Below are 17,781 nucleotides of genomic sequence, written 5' to 3'. Positions count from 1 at the left end.
CTTTTATTGGCTGTTTTAAGTAACAGAGTCCTTTAGAATCTCATTAAACGTATGGATCCCCCACCCCACCGGACACACAAAACAACTTTGCATAAAATGTCATGGAGTTCATCATGCTCTAGCAGCTTTGTGACTGACCCACTGTATACAGTGAGAAAACCCATCATCCATCAGCTGAAACAAAATACATCTGCTTGCTACACAGTGGGCACAGGGAGTGGGCATCATTTTGTAAGCAGATCCACGGGAGGCGTTTTGGAGGCAGTGACATTTCAGCTGATATATAACTGATAAAAAGTAAGCCTCACAGAACTCTGGCCTAAGTACATTTCACGTGGAAGAAATAGCAAGTGTCAAAGTCCTGGGGCAGGAGTGAATTTGGTGTACTTCCTGAACTAAAAGGAGAAGTGCTGGAACAGTGTGAGCCAGAGGTAAATGATGTCCAAGAGGCAGACCGGGTCTAGGTCCCATACAGGGTTTTGCAGACCAGAAGGGAGAGTTTGGATTTTTTTCTAACTGCAATAGGAAGCCACTAAAGAGTTTAAGCAGGGTAATGATACGGATATTATTGAGATTTTTCAAAGATCACTGTCAAGAACACAGAAAATGAGGAAGGGGTGATGATGCCAAAAAGGGAAGACCAGTTATGAACTTATCACAATAGTATGAGCAGAGATAATATGACGGTGGCTTGGAACAAACTATAAACAGTAGCAAATTCAGAAAAAAAGGTGGAAAAATTCAAGATTCAGGACACATTTTGAAGCAGAACTGACAGAACTTAGTGACATGGGATAAACAACCTAGCAGTAACTGGTACCATTTATTGTGATGAAGACTACCCAGACAGGAAAAGGCTGAAGAGGAGGATGATCAAGAGATCAGCTCTGAACATAGCAACTTCAAAATGCCTTTTCTTTCATCATCCAAACAGACGTATCTGGTAGGCAACAGGTACCATCTCCTACTCCATCCTCCTGCTGGATATCCCTCATAGAACAGATCTGTTTTTCCAGAAACAAAATTGCCACCCAAAACATAGCTGCCTCCCAGACGACCTTAGCCCGTGAAGTAATACACAAGGTTATTTTCATACGTGTTCAAATTTCCGGATGCAGTTTATTCATGCAAGACAGTAACATACTCATAACTGGAAATAATTAAAAGATTAATTCAAAGGAGATTATATTTTCCCTGTCTCATAGGCAATTAAACTAAGACACTTAATCTCTCAACTGATTTCTCCTGAACAAGAAATAAGAGATAAAAATCTAATCTTCTCACCTATAAGCCAGGGCTGTCACATGGATATAATTTCACAATAACTGTTATGCATTGAATTGTGTCCCCCCAAAAGATGTTTGAGTCTTCACCCCTCAGTAACTGTGAATGTGACCTAATTTGGAAACAGGGGATCTAGATGATCAAGTTAAGATGAGATCATTAGGGTGAGCCTTTATCCAATATAATTGGTATTCTTATAAAAAGGGGAAATTTGACATAGAGAGAAGCATGCACTCAAGGAAGAATGGCAGGTGTACACGAAAGCAAAGATCGGAGTGATGCATCTCCAAGTCAAGAAACAGCAAAGATTGCTAGGAGAAAGGCATGGAGCAGATTCTCCCTCGCAGCCCACAGAAGGAACCAACCCTGTCATCATCTTGATCTTGGACTCCTAGCCTACAGAACCAGAGAGACAATATGTTTCTGTTCTTCTAAGCCACCCAGTTTTTGGTTCCGTTGCTATGGCAGACTTAGGAAACTAATATAATAACCACAAGAACTATACTTCCATAATTTTGAGTCTAGACTCAAAACTTGACTAGAAAATTTTAAAACACCTATTTGAATGATACAAATAGTATTATTTTCTTTCCTCAAATTTGGCAAAGCTGTCTACTAAGCTTTGTAAGTTTGGACAAGTCATCCTCTTCGAGCTTTGGTTTTCTTATTTGTAAATTAAGACACAGTTTTAAAGATCAAACTAAGATAACATACAGTAGGTTACTCTGCAGACTTTGAAAGTTACACAAATATCAAGTAACATTATTATCAACAAAATTACATGACTGTTATCTAGTAAAAAATACAGTTGTACTATATATATCAAGCCATAATTACTTACCTACAGAAGATGTGCTCACATCCTCCTAAGCACACAGGCTCTCTCAGAATGTTAGCACTGTTTGAAGAAATTAAAACAATCAAGACTTGAGTCACTGTTAAATAAACATTTCACACCCAATACTTCATCCAAGGCCCAACACTACCATATTTCTCACTTTCTCAAAGCAGAAGGTATTAAGGATGAATATTTGAAAGGCTGTTACTCCTTGGTTAAATATTATACCATAACATACCTGCTGATTTTAAATAGTAACTACCAAAGAAGGTTGGAGAAAGGAACAATTTTGTTCAAGCGTCTCTAAAACTCTTGAGGCAAAACCAACTACTGGCTGCTTCTTTCAACTACTAAGGTGTATCTTCCCCTGATGATTCAAAGTGTAGATCATATACCTCAAAATGTCACCCACACATAGAATGACTATATAATGTATTGTCCAAATGAGAAAACTGAGAATGAAGACAAGTGATAATTGAATAGGATACTGGGACAATAAGAATAAACCAGGACTGCCCAGACAAACCAGGATATCTAGTCATTTTGACCGTAAGAAACCACGGTTTTCCATTAAAAAAAACGTGCTTCTTACTATTGTAAAGTAGCCACCCATTTTTCAGCTATATTGTGGAAAATGCAGCCATTCTTTCAGTTCAAAGCAAGTTAATTGTTCTTTAAGCAAATGTAAACAGAAATCATCAGATTGGCAGTCTGTCTGCAGACAGAATGAAGTTCCCTGCAGTGAGCAAAGAGACACAGAAACAAAATATTCCTACTACTGTCCATCAAAATACCTGCTACATTTGTTAATCCTAGGAAGGTAAGGATACTAATAAATACACACCAAGATATTATACTCAGTGGATGTAACGTACCCAGAGAAGTAAAGCCTTTTAAATGATGAGCACTTTTTGTGCTTGGTTTATTATACTAACTCTAAAATCTTTAGGTATTTACACCATTATTATCAAATTACCTCTGTACACATAGCACATATTAATAAAAATAATTCTCCACATTTCTTGAAAGATTGAAAGTATCACACTGCACATCTTAATAGATATGAACATTCAAGTGAAATTGAGCTTTTCAGAAAGATTGCTAAAAACAGAGTACACACCCACAATATTATTCTCAAGATACTGAAAATGGTGCTCACTGACATTACAAAACCTATTACTTTTTAAAAACTCACCATGCCTGATTTTTGTATCACAGTATGTACAAGGTACTGATAAAAATATGACTTGTGACTCTGCCAATTAACATGATCTCTTTTAACACTCATACTGAGCCTATAATTTTTGTTATTTGACCTACCAAACCTAACCTCCTTTTCTCCATCAAGTGTACTGAATTCTATTTCGTGGCAAGCTCCTCCTATCACAATAATCCTTCCTCTCTTTTATTACATCACCCTGGCCAAACCTCCACCTTCAAGTTGCTCTCTACCTTGAAAGAATTCCATTCAGTTTCCAAGACCTTGGATTCCCTATCCAGCCCAGGCCAGAGTTAACTATTTCCAAGCCGCCTTCACCACTACCTAACTGTGCTGACCTCTTAGACACCCATGGATGCCAATCTATAATGCTAGATAGGCCCCAGAGCCTACTTCTTCCTTGCCTACTCAGGCTGTGAATAACCACTATAAAAAGAAAGAAAAGAAAAGAAAAGAAGAAGGAAGGAAGGAAGGAAAGAAAGAGAAAGAGAGAAAGAAAGACGTATAAACTTCTCTGTATAAATTCATTTGGTAGCAACTGGGTACTGTGGCTCATGCCTGTAATCCCAACACTTTGGGAGGCCGAGGCAAGAGGATCACTTGAGGCCAGGAGCTCGACCGGCCTGGGCAATATGGTGAAACCCTGTCTCTACTATAAATACAAAAATTAGCCAGATGTGGTGGCGCATGCTTGTAATCCCAGCAACTTGGGAGGCTGAGGCACAAGAATCACTTGAACCTGGAAGTCGGAGGATACACTGAGCCAAGACTGAGCCACTGTACTCCAGCCTGAGTGACAGAACAAGTCTCAAAAATAAATAAATAAAATTTTAAAAATATAAAAATTAGCCAGGCATGGTAGTGCACACCTGTAATCCTAGCAACTTGGGAGGCTGAGGCACAAGAATCACTTGAACCCAGTAGGCACAGGTTGAGGTGAGCCAAGATTACACCCCTGCACTCCAGCCTGGGTGACAGAGCCAGACTCTGTCTCAAAACAATAACATAACATAACATAACATAACATAACATAACATAACATAACATAATGTTACATAACATAACATTTCGGCAGCCTCTTCATTTTTCTCTCTCTACCAAAGTCATGTATTAGATATTCCATAAGTATACAAACAAATGAATAGATGGCTATTCAAAACAATCTCTATGCTTCCTCATCTCATTAACTTTACTGAAACTTAATGGTGTAGGTTTTTTACCACCTAAATACATTTTTATCTTTTCACCAGTAATCATACCCCTTCCAAGAGTCTCAGAGGAAAATTCAATCTCCTTTAGTCACTCTTCCCAAAATGTGCTGCTCTATCTCTAGTTCCCATATCTTTCCTGCCTCCCAAAGCACTATATATTCATAATAGTTGCCTTTCTTCTCTCATTTGCATTTACACATGAACAGGTAATCTCTCCTTCAATGCAGAAAAAAAACACTGTTTTGATCATACCTCCCATTCCACCTGCTGCTCCATCGCTTCCCTTTCTTGAACAGATAAAAGTTCTCAAATGAGTGCTCTATCCCAGCTACTCCCATCTCCTCACCTGCCTAGCTTTAACTCCCTCCACTCTGCTGAAACTGTTCTCCAAAGCATTTTTGGTCCCTTTGTCTCTGACCACTCTGGGAAATAACACTGATCTCATCTTCTTTCCCGAAACCTTTCCTTCCACCAAATTTTAATATTTTAATACACATTTATCTGCCTATTTCAGCATTTCCTTAGCTGCTTCTCCTACCTATCCACGTAGGCATACCCCCAGGATGCAGTCCATAGCCTTCTGGCTTTCTCTGGCAATACTTGACTCAATGCCTTGATTCTGGTTTTCAACTTTAAATTTCCTTCCTAAGATGACTGAACTCTTTAGCTATAGTTCGTAACCTTCACTCTAGCAATAAGATGTTATCATCTATTAGTAATGATTTAATATGTGGGAATAACTGATCAGTAGTACTAATTATTCTAACCAGTGAGCTAGAATATATATTTGTGTTGCTGTTAACAGATAAGGAAAGATAATGGAAATGTGAATGAGAAGTATGTGCACTTGTGTGTATTGGGGAAGGGAACAAGGAAGAAAGTGTGTGAGCCAAGCTGAGAGAGAAGGGAGTGCCAAATTCAAAAGAATTTCAATGGAAAAGCTCAAAAGGTGAACTCATCTGTGCCAAAGTCAGACTTTGTGAGGATGGCCAGCGCTCAGCTAAGATATACTGGAATAAAAACATTTTCAGCTGAGTGCAGGCTTGCAATCCCAGCTACTCAGGAGGCTGAGGCAGGAGGATTGCTTGAGCCCAGGAGTTCAAGATATACCGTGTCATGATCGTGCCTGTGAATAGCCACTGGGCTCCAGCCTGGACAACACAGCAAGAACACGTATCTTTAGAAAAAAACTTTTTTAAAAAAAATTATTACAACTAGGAGATACCTATCAAGAATATAAATGAATCCAACTTTAACTCAGCTATTCCACTGCCAGGAATTTATTCTTCAGCAACACTAGATCCTTGCAAAAATGAAACTTTCAAACACCAAAGATATCTAGACAAGATTCTAAAAGCTTCCAGAGATTAAGGAATAATAAAATTAAATGTCATATATATTTTTAAAAGGAAATAGGATAGCATAAAACTTCTCAAGGGTAATAAGAGATGCTACAGAACTGTGGAATGACACCTTCAAAATAATTATTGAAAATTATTTTTACTTTGAATTCTATATCCACTCAACTTTCACTGTCAAAATTAACAGGAGTAAGAAAATTCATCTTTCAGAGTAGTTAGGAAGTTAATAATGTCTAAAATGAAATAAAAACAATAGCAATATAAACATATTTGGAAATGTAGAGGTACATGTTTGTAAAACTAAAAAAAAGACAAAAGATGTTTCTGATGCATAGAACTCAGAGGTGATGAAGGATGAATCAAAGAATGTTTTCATTAATAGTCTGTCCTATTGACTCTGTCAACTATATACATGTATAACTTTATTTAAAAAACATTTTAAATGTAAAGGCACATGATATCAATATCACTCTAGGACTGCTTGTTACAGCAAAGGACCACAAACAACCTAAATTTTTCCAATAAGGAAATGGTTAAATGACTCATGCAACAACTACATGGTGTTTAGTGCCCGTTTATCTGAGGCAGTACAACGCTTATATGAACACAGAACTTACTGGAGGATACACAAGAAATTGATAATTACGAGTTACTGAAGAAGATTCACACTTATCTGTTGTTCATTTAACAAATACTGAATGGCCATATACTGTGTTATTTTAATTCTTTTCACATACTGTTTACCATTTTAAAAAATTTACTATTAAAAAGTTCTTCACAAACTGTAACACCTAAGCCATGCAACCTTTTTTGTCATTGCTCCTCAACAAAAACTCTGCTGTGGTCAGGCCAGTGTCTCTTACAACTCTAATTAGCCTGTGTCCAACTCCAACCCCATGATTTCACTCAGTCATGCTCCCCAGCCTTGAATATAGTCCCTTCTCCCCAGCAACTACTCAAGCCAAGACATTACCCAAACACGGTTCAGGATGATATAATAAACATGACACTAGACCAGTTAGCACAGGAATTCTTGGATTTTAGTCTCTAGCCATCACTTCTGCAAAATTCATGCCATGTAACATTTGAAGAACAAAGTTGACTATGTTCCTCTCTTTTGTAAAGGACTTATAATCTGGCCAATTAATCATATAAACCAAATTAATATGACTTAAAAGATGTACAAAATGCTCTAAAGTTACAGAGAGAGCCAGCATCTAGTTGGGGCTCTGGGATTCAATGTTGAAAACCAAATATTTGGTGGGGGTGGGGTTGTTTTTGTTTTTTTGAGACAAGATCTTGCTCTGTCGCCCAAGCTGGAGTACAGTGGCACGATCACAGCTCACTAAGCTTTGAACTCCTGAGCTGAAGAAATCCTCCCATCTCAGCCTCCCAAGTAGCTGAGACTACAGGTGCAGACCACCACAACTGACTAATTTTTTGTAGAGGTGGGGTTTCATCATGTTGCCCAGGCTTGAAAACAAAATATTTTGTACAGATGATCCCTGACTTACAATAGTTCGACTCACAATTTTTCAGCTTTATTATCCTGCAAACGTAATACACATTCAATAGAAACCACACTTTGAATTTTTATCTTTTCCCAGACTAGCAATATGCAGTACAATGCTGGGCCACAGCAGGAAGTCGTTCTGTTTTTCACTTTCAGTATGGTATTCAACAAATTACATGAGCTATTAAACACTCTATTATAAAATAGGCTTTGTGTTAGATGATTTAATCCAGCTGGGCTAATGTTAGTGTTCTAGGCACGTTTAAGGCAGACTGGGCTATGCTATGATGTTTGGCAGGTTAGGTATATTAAATATATCTTTGACATACAATATTTTTAACTTACAATGGGTTGATCCAGACATAACCCCATCTCAAGTTCAGGAGCAGCTATATTTTAACTTACTGATTTTCTATTTTTCTTTTCTTGAAATAGACTCCAGCCCTACAGACAAGAGATCTTACTTTCATTTTTTCTGAGCTCCCCAACCCACCATTACCTAACTAGCATGGTGCTAGATTAACTGCAGGATTTCAGTAAGTTCTTAGAGAATGAACCAAATGGAAGCCTATATACAAAAATGGCATTTGTATTAACAATTCCATTTTATCCTTTCCCTATTTTCTGTTTGATATACATATATATTAGATAGAAAATGTCCACACAAATAAGAAAAGACATTTGCATGGTAACAGGATTTCTGTACCTTGAAAATTCAGCTACTCTACTTTTTTCCCCATCTACAGTCATACTTCTGTAACTTTACATGTAGTTGATTTAGAAAGATCAGTGCTGTCAGAGGATAACTTAGGGAAGAATTAAATAGTGAGAACATTTTTTTTTTAAAGAAGTTCTTACTGATATAAAATTTTCTTTGAAAAGAAAAAAAGAAAAGTAAATTCATCTGAGATTATAATACCGAGGCAGATCTATTTCTTAATAGAATGGCTCCCCTATGTTTCCATGAGATATCAACTGCTATTTAATATTAGGCAAGACAGCTCCCACAATGCTCTTACATTTGAAAGAATCCTCAAGGTAATTTTCACGTGTGGACCAACATGTTGAACATCTGAATGTACAGGCTCACCAAGCCAATTAAACAATTTTTCTTGTGTTTATCTTTAGAAGAATGAAGTGTTTAACAAGTAAAGTACATGGATAATGACATGGAACCTATAGGGGATTCTTAGCAATTCATGTAAATTAACTAGGTCCTTCTGGAAACCACTTGCAAAGGCCCTTCAAATGTGATCCTACCTTAACCTAAGTTCTTTCGTACATTAATTAACATACACTAAGAAACCATGTGTCTGGCATTGTGGCTACAAACGTGAACCTAGCTTTACTAAATATATAATTGAAGGAGACAGACATCATTCAAAATATTCCATAAATAAATAAATCTCACAAATAAATTCTAATTTGGAAGATATGATACAAGCTGAACACCAATGACTCGTGCCTTTTTTGTATGTATGTTAAACTTCATCCAGTGGACACAAATAACTATGAAATCTGCAAACTGGAGAGAACTTTCAAATCAACGAGTCCATTTTCCTCATTTTATAGATGAGGAACCAGAGTCCAGGAAAGCTACACAAATTGCTCTCTTTAGGAAGTTAACCATGTAAACCAACTGAGTATTTTGTTGTTAGGCTATTAATCACTGATTTGACCCTGTCTTAACTCTCTGCTCACCTGACCCAGTCCCCCTCTATCCTACAATTCTTTATAGCTAGTTATTTGCTAATAACATCCACCATCCCTGCTCCCCGCAACCTGGCTCCATTTTAAAAATCTATTCATATCTCAGCTGGGCATGGTGGCTCATGCCTGTAATCCTAGCACTGTGGGAGGCCAGGGAGGGCGGATCACAAGGTCAGGAGTTCGAGACCAGCCTGACCAACATGATGAAACCCCGTGTCTACTAAAAATACAAAAATTAGCCAGGTGTGGTGGCGCTCACCTGTAATTCCAGCTTCTCAGGAGGCTGAGGCAGGAGAATCACTTGACCCCGGGAGGCGGAGGTTGCAGTGAGTCGAGATCACGCCACTGCACTCCAGCCTGGGTGACAGAGGGAAACTCTGTCTCAGAAAAAAGAAAATCTATTCATATCTCAATTTAAAAGCCCATGAAGCTTCCTTCCACTGGTCCCACCCAAGTACTCTTCTCAGCACCATGTCGATCTGCACAATTTTCCCTAAACTTGTATATATTTTATAATTAAGCATACACTCAGGTAGAAAATGCATCACCTTACCACCCCTTACGCACTGTCTCAGAGATTTCCTGTTATTCTAATGAATAACCAGTGCCACGGAGAAATCATTCCATTTGGGGATCACTGTGCTGTGAGAATGCCTCTGAACATTCGAAACTCATGATGAAAGGCAAAAGCTGAACCTGGAGTCAGAAAACCTATCCTTTATTTTACAAATATTCATACAGCATTTAGTAATAACAGACACTGCTCAAGGCATCTTATGAATATCAACTCATTTTTTGCAGATGAAGAAAAGGAAGTATAAAAAGATAAAATAACCTAAATAACAGAGCCAGGATCTGAACCCAGGGAATATGACTCCAGATCCACGCTCTTAACATCTATATCATGCTGCCTTAAAGTATGAGAGAATACAAAATTAAGCTTGATCACCTCTTAAACACGAATTCAGAAAATATATATATATATATAAAATTTATCACAAAGGTTAAAAGATTCTAACTTTTCATTAAAAGTTGATTAAAATGGCCCAAGTTACGATTGTCATAGATGTCTAGTCCCACTCTCACCCTCAAAAATATGCCAAGAGGTACCTATTAATTCACAAAACAGTGTTATATGACACCTGGGGCTTCTACACTGTAGCTCCTATTATCATTTCCTGCTTCCTTTAGGAACACATTATTATTGTGCTTTCTGCCAGCCTCTCAAATAATATGGTCTTCCTGTCTCATTTTTCCAAATCCTTAAACAGCTTCTATCTGGTTGTGAGGCTTGATCCTAATACAAATGTCACATCTGGCCTCTTGAACACTTTCATCAGCTTCACCTTGAAGCCATATTCATGTTAAAGGTCAAGAAAGGATGCCCGGTTATGTACAAATCCACCCTCACCAGCAAGTAATGCCGGCTGCAAAACAGATTCATGTGCAACACAAGACAGATGACAGCTGCAAGCTGAATGTGAGGGTAATCAGGGTAATCACTAGCCCACTGGGTAGAACTCTGAAACTCTGTAAAAGGACATACTGACACAATTTCAAATAATATGACACTGCTTTGAATGCAGGGTAGCAAATGTAAGAAGCAGACCATTCTCAGTTGCTCCTTGCCGGCACTGTCAGGTGGCTACCAGGGCAAAGGCAGAGGTAGGAAGAATGTTCTTCCTCCTTGAGTAAGGTGCAGCTGGCTATTTTTTTTCGCTATAGATAGTGCCAAAGTTGCAGAGACATCTAGAGAGGAAAGCAAAATCATTTCTAAATATTAAACCCCATGTAAAGGGCAGGCATGGTGGCTCAAGCCTATAATCCCAACACTTACGGGAGGCTGAAGTAGGCAGATCACTTGAGGTCAGGAGTTTGAGACCAGCCTGGCCAATGTGGTGAAATCCTGTCTCCAGTAAAAACACAAAAATTAGCTGGGCATGGTGGCATGCACCTGTAGTCCCAGCTACTCAGGAGGCTGAGGCAAGAGAATTGCTTGAACCCAGGGGATGGAGGTTGCAGTGAGCTGAAATAATGCCACTGCACTCTGGCCTGGGTGACAGAGTGAAACTTTGTCTAAAAAAAAAATAAGGCAGCTCATGTGATATAAAACTGTACACCAAAAAGGATTTTTAAACTTAAGACATTAAGTTTATTAAGACTTTATTGACAGTTTAGCAACTATTACCTGTGGGCCAAACCAAGCCAACAGCCTGTTTTTGTATACCCCTTAAGGAAAGAATGGTTTTTACATTTTAAAGGGAAGTAAAAATAAATAAGAACAAAAACTATTTGTGGGCAGCAAGGCCTAAAATATTAATTATCTGACCCTTTACTGAAAAAATTTGCAGATCCCTATGAAACATGCATTCGAAGAGTTAACATTTAATTCATCCATAGAGGTTTGGATATAAATTAAAAAAAAAAAAAAATCAATGGCATTCAATAGCATTCTCCAAACAAATGGGTGAGCCATGCTATAAGTCTGGGCCTAGTTACTGATGTCTACTTACACTCCTTTGGCTCTTACTGTTCACTCACTTCAGTTAGAAACTGGAAAAATATTTGGTAAGGGATTAAAAAGTGAAACTGGTTTTGTTATTTTTCAGGACAACATATATTCATATATATTATCTATTTTTTCTCTCCCAAATCATGTAGCTAGCAAACATCACATTCTTTTAGATGAAGACACCCATTATTTATCATTTATTCTATGACAACCACCAAACTCAACACTTTACACACATGTAAAATTTCATTTAGTTTCTTCCATATAAGCTCCCTTATATGGGCTGGAATTTATTGTTTGCTTTGTTCACTATCAAATCCCCAATACCCACAATAGGGTCTGGCACTTTATGGGTGCTCAATAAATTTACGATTATTAATGAACCCTCACAAGAAAAGAAGCTAATCATTAGTATTACTCACATGCAGAAAAGAAAATGAGGCTCAGAGAGATGAATAACTTGGCCTATTCCATAGTGTCAAAGCTAGAACCTGAACTCAGGCATTCTGACTTTAAAGTCTAAGTGAAGCCCTATGCTTCCACATAGATATGTGCCAACGGAATGTCTAACTTTCGATGGACTATTAAGGTGTGAATTATGATGCTTCCGTTATTGCAACTAGCAGTGTCAGTTTTAAATTTCCTATTCTCAGGCCGGGCGCGGTGGCTCAAGCCTGTAATCCCAGCACTTTGGGAGGCCGAGACGGGCGGATCACGAGGTCAGGAGATCGAGACCATCCTGGCTAACACGGTGAAACCCCGTCTCTACTAAAAAATACAAAAAACTAGCCGGGCGAGGTGGCTGGCGCCTGTAGTCCCAGCTACTCGGGAGGCTGAGGCAGGAGAATGGCGTAAACCCGGGAGGCGGAGCTTGCAGTGAGCTGAGATCCGGCCACTGCACTCCAGCCTGGGCTACAGAGCTAGACTCCGTCTCAAAAAAAAAAATAATAATAATAAAATAAATAAATAAATAAATTTCCTATTCTCAGATGACCCATGTGCTACAGGAAAACAAACACACAACTCAATGTCTTCATGTACTCACTCTAGCAAAAGTGTCACTCTTCTAACAAGTGTAACGTCCTTTTGTCACAGATACTAAAAGTTTTCGTAAAAGAAAATATAAGCGCAAAACTCTGACAGTTAAGTCTTTCATTTTTACTGAAAAATTTCGGTCAAGCACGGTGGCTCACGCCTGTAATCCCAGCACCTTGGGAGGCCGAGGCGGGCGGATCACGAGGTCAGGAGATGGAGACCATCCTGGCTAACACGGTGACATCCCATCTCTACTAAAAATACAAAAAAACAGCCGGGCGCGGTGGCGGGTGCCTGTAGTCCCAGCTACTGGGGAGGCTGAGGCAGGAGGACGGCAAGAATCTGGTAGGCGGAGCTTGCAGAGTGAGCCAAGATCCTGCCACTGCACTCCAACCTGGGCGACAGAGCGAGACTCTGTCTCAAAAAAAAAAAAAAAAAAAAAAACCACAAAACTTTATGCAACTAAGTGACTTAAGTTCTGCAAGTTAGAAGTCAAAGGAAGAAAAAAGTCCAAAAAGGATATATGCTTTTGACAGCTACAAATAACAAAAAACCTGCCAATGATCTTCATGCAGAAATACTTAGCTGTACACACAGCAAGTGCTCAATAAAAATGTTTTTCAGAAGAAATGAAAATGAGACAAAGCCTTTCTTGGGTTTTACAAACCTTCTTGGTTTGCATACTAGAAAGTGCTATACGAAAAAAAGCAAGAAGTAACTCTCATGAAAATGCCTCTGGACAGAATGAAAACCCTGAGAGGACTCCCATAGTGTGACAGCAGGAAGGAAAACAACAAACAGCATCACTAAGAGCTGGAACACCAGATATAGTCTTGTCAGCAAACTAAGGAAATCAGAAATTTCCTGCCATCTTCAATCTACACCTATGGTAGATATCCGATGCTCCATTCCATCCCACCCGAAAAAGCTAGTACGGAGAAAATGTCAAAAAGGCCAGTTTAACTTAGAGTGGCAGCTGCTTCTAATTTAGAGGGTCTCCGGGGCGCCCAGCAGCCCAAGGCGCCATAGCTCCCGGAAAGCAGCGGGGTAATACCAGAGCCAGGTAAAAAACGCAGAAGCCTTAGCCCTATCCCAGCCCCAGATTCAAACTCTGGAGGCGGGGCCAGGATGAACATTTTTTAAGCCACACCTCCAGACGGTTCTTCAGCCCGCTCAAGTTCAAAAACTACCGTTTCAGCTGCATTTAGGGCAAGGGGAGGCTGGAAAGTCGCCCAAAAAGAAAGTGAATGAGAGGCATAAGTTGTTAATACCATATACCTGGGCAGGTGCTAACTGCACGCCAACCCGACTGCAGCGCGGGAATGGAAGGAGGAAACGGGAGATTTGAAAAGATGCCCCCGCCCCTAGAAACTGGGCGACCCGTGCCCTCGCGACCACCCCCTCAAGGCTCCGTCTTTACCAACGTGAGCAGCGTAGCAGCTTCTCCAGGCGGTCGAGCGCGGCGCGACTATGGGCCCAGGCCCCGCGACCATCCGGCTCCATGGCGGGCGCGGAACGAGGCTCGTTCCCGGAGCGGACCCTCGGCTGCCGGTTCCTCCGCTGCCGATTATCCGGCATCACCCCGCCTTCGGGTGAAAGGCTCCTCGGGGAGCGAGAGGCAAGGAGGTCTCGGGAAACCACAGGGAAGTTGCAGACCAGCAACTCAAACTCGGCCGAGATCTTCCCGCGTCCGGCACGGCGGGCCGCCAGAGGGGCGGGGCGCGCGGGGCGGGGCGGGGCACGGAGGCCGAAATGCTCCCAAACTAGGGACGCTCGGGGCACAGGGGCGGGGCCACGAGAGCCAGCGGCTGGCCGAGTGGGCGGGGCCTAGGGGTGGGGCTGGAGGCTGAAGCTTTGCAAAGTCCCGGCGCGTGGGGCTCAGGGGCGGGGCCGCGAGAGCCGTGGGACCGAGGGGGCGGGGCCGGACGACTGAAACTTGCCGAAGTACCGGCGCGTGGGTCCTAGGGGCGGAGCGGCGAGCACACGCCGCGGGACGGAGGGGGCGGGGCCTGGGGGGGCGGGACAAGATGGGCGAAACCGAAGTCCCTGCGCGCGGGACCCAGGGGCTAGGCCGCCAGCGCCCGCCGCTTGACCGAAGGGGCGGGGCCTGAGGGCGGGGCCGCAGTCGCTAGGCTGATGTTGGCGGGAGAGCTGGCGGGGCCTGAAACCTCTCTGGGCTGCCTGGAGGGATGAAGTCCAGGTGGAAAGTCAGTCGCGGTTTCCCGGGGTTATGACTCCAGGGACGCTCATCCGAACTTAATCGTTGGAACAGTGACCAACCCAGAAACTTTTAGTTGAGTGTTATTTATAAAAAGCGCTGTTTTGACTACTGTTGAACTTGGAAGAGCTTTGCCCCCGATACTGAAGGTACCACTCTCTTTGTTCCTGAGAAGGCAACCTTTTTTTTCCTCTCACCCCAGCTGTGGCGTATATTGTAACTGAGTAAAAATAAGAAAAGTTTGTGTCTAATTCTAACTAGTTACAAATATCAGCTCAAAGGCATGTTTGAAAAGATCTGGTTTACTTTTAAAATATGACTGGTATAAAATTTCAAAAAAAGTTGTGTTTTTGTTTTGTTTTGTTAGAAAGTGTGTTCACCTTCCTCCTCTGGATCTTTCACTGATCACCGTGTTTTACAGTAAGACCTACAGAGCAACTCGTCATGCCTCCCTGCCGCCCCCTGAGTTTATTTCCAAGTCCTAGCATTTTTCCCCCTAACTTGTCTCGAATGCACCCATTTTCTCTCCGTCTCTGCTCCACAACATCCTCAGTTGCCTCATCCTCGCCTGGTTTCCTGTCGTAGCTTTCTAGCTGATATCCAAGTGTCTATCCAGGTCCCAGCCAGTTCCAAGACTGCGGTGTGGCCGCCTAAAACATTTCCAAACACAAAACTCATCGTGGCACTTCCCTTCCATAAAACTCTTTATAAAGTTTTTCGCTGCTCTTTGACTAGCCTCTTGTCAAAACCTCCTCTGGCCATCATGGTCCCAACCCCACAGTGCGTTCCCTTAGGTCATTAAAAGCCCCTGCACCTTGCTGCCTATGGCTTTTGCACAAAGATTCACTATGGAACCTGGAATTGTCCTCCCCATTCCTCATCCTTCAGAATACAGTTCAAATATCACTCCTTAAAGCTTTCCCTAGTTCCTAGACTAGATTCTCTCAGGTGCGTCATATCACCTGTGTATGTAGATACACACACACGATTATGTGCGTGTCCCCTTCTAGTTCAAAACCTCCAAAAGGCCAGAGACTGGCTGCATGTGACTCATTTCCCAATATAGCTTCATGTAGCACATGCAGTGCTTGGCTCCAAGCAGGTGCTCAGTGTTTGTTGAATAATTGGACTACCTCTACCCAAGCCAGACTCCGGCTTTAAGTGCTTTCGGGACCCTATGAAATGGGCATTAGTATCTGTTGTGTCACCCCCAAATTCATATGTCAAAAGCTGTAATCCCAGCGTGATGGTATTTGGAGGGGGCCTTTGGGAAGTGATTAGATTTAGATGGGGTTATGAGGGCAGAGCCCCCATGATGGAATTAATGACCTTGTAAGAAGAGAGAGTTCTCTCTCTCTCCCCCACGTGAGGACACAGCAATAATGCAAAAGAAGAGGGCCCTCCCCAAAACCCAGTCATACTGGCACCCTAATCTCAGACTTCTAGCCTCCAGAAATACCACAAATTTCTGTTGCTTACGCCATCTAGATTATAGTATTTTGTTGTAACAACTAAGTGCTTGCTAATAAGAGGAGGCAGATGTGGCTCAGAGATCTTAATTTACTTGCCCAAGGGGCTCAGCACATGCCTGTAGTCCTAGCTACTTGGGAGGCTGAGGCAGGAGAATCACTTCAGCCCTGGAGTTCAAGGCCAGCTTAGGCAACATAGCAAGATCCCCATCTTTAGAGAAAAATAAGATTTGTAAAAAGAAAAGCATACTTGCCCAGGATGGAGGCACAGATAAGAACAGCGGCAGAATATTAACCCAGATCTTTTTGATTAGTAATGGACCCAGTAAATTATGTTTTTGGTCTTTTGGGGGGGGTTTGAGACAAAGTCTCACTCTGTTGCCCAGGCTGGAGTACAGTGGTACGATCTCAGCTCACTGCAGCTTCGAACTCCTGGGCTCAAATGTCCCTCCCACCTCAGCCTCCCGAGTAGCTGGAAACTGTACAGGCACACCCCACCATGCCTACCTAATTTTTTAAAATTATTTGTAGAGACAGGGTCTCTCTATGTTGGCCAGGCTGCTCTAGAACTCCTGGCCTCAAGCAGTTCTTCCGCCTCAGCCTCCCAAAATGCTGGGATTACAGGTGTGAGCCACTGTGCCTTGTAGCTCCACTGAATTATGAAAGCTCAAGGAGTTTAAATGACTTGGCCAAAATCACACACTTGGTTAGAGTAAGCACAGCTAAATAAGGCTTTATTAAGTGTTTTAACTAAAACAATGATAGCACACAAACGAACCAATATTTAAAAAAAAAAAAAAAATCAGAGGCACCTAAGAAGTTAGTCCTTATTAGTCCTGTTAAGCCATTGCTTACTCTTTGTTGAGCGTGGGAGAAATCCAATTCTAGAAAATTTAAAATGGGTCGAGTGCGGTGGCTCACACCTATAATCCCAGCACTTTGGGAGGCCAAGGCAAGTGGATCACTTGAGGTCAGGAGTTCAAGGCCAGCCTGGCTAACATAGTGAAACCCTGTCTCTACTAAAAATATAAAAATTAGCCAGGTGTGGTGGCATGCGCCCGTAATCCCAGTTACTTGGGAGACTGAGGCAGAAAAATAGCTTGAACCCAAGAGGTGAAGGTTGCAGTGAGGCGAGATGGTGTCACTGCACTCCAGCCTGGGCAATAGAGCAAGACTGTCTCAAAGAAAAAAAAAGAAAGAAAGAAAGAAAAAGAAACAAAGCAAGAAAGAGAACTGAAAATGTTAAAACCTGGAGCGATACTGTGGTGTTAATGGAGTAAACTGAGGATTTCAGAGGGCAGATTGTTCCACTTCTAAGCCCACTTTCACTAAATAATTGAGTGATTTAAACCAAGCCTTAAGCTGTCTGAGCATTAGTTTCCTTGTCTGCAAAATGGGGATAATATTTATT

General features: G+C 41.4%; 1 protein-coding gene across 3 annotated transcripts in view; it reads right to left on the bottom strand.

The window, feature by feature from the left end:
- BARD1 (BRCA1 associated RING domain 1) overlaps positions 1 to 14,397 on the bottom strand; it is an 87,273-nt gene extending 72,876 nt beyond the window's left edge. The window contains exons 1-2 of one of the 3 annotated variants that reach the window (XM_033230382.1): positions 14,104 to 14,397; positions 2,126 to 2,182 (exon numbers count right to left, since the gene is read on the bottom strand). In XM_033230382.1, coding sequence (XP_033086273.1) covers positions 2,126 to 2,182; positions 14,104 to 14,261 — 215 coding nt within the window. In that variant the 5' untranslated portion in view covers positions 14,262 to 14,397. The remainder of the gene's footprint in view (positions 1 to 2,125; positions 2,183 to 14,103) is intronic. The other 2 variants (XM_033230383.1, XM_033230384.1) reach the window with 2 other exon arrangements.
- Positions 14,398 to 17,781: the final 3,384 nt, after the last annotated feature.

This window comes from Trachypithecus francoisi, unplaced genomic scaffold, assembly GCF_009764315.1.
Source record: "Trachypithecus francoisi isolate TF-2019V2 unplaced genomic scaffold, Tfra_2.0 Lachesis_group13, whole genome shotgun sequence".
NCBI lineage: Eukaryota > Metazoa > Chordata > Mammalia > Primates > Cercopithecidae > Trachypithecus > Trachypithecus francoisi.
The sequence above is the reverse complement of the archived record's forward strand: the minus strand, read 5'-3'. Positions and strand labels throughout refer to the sequence as shown.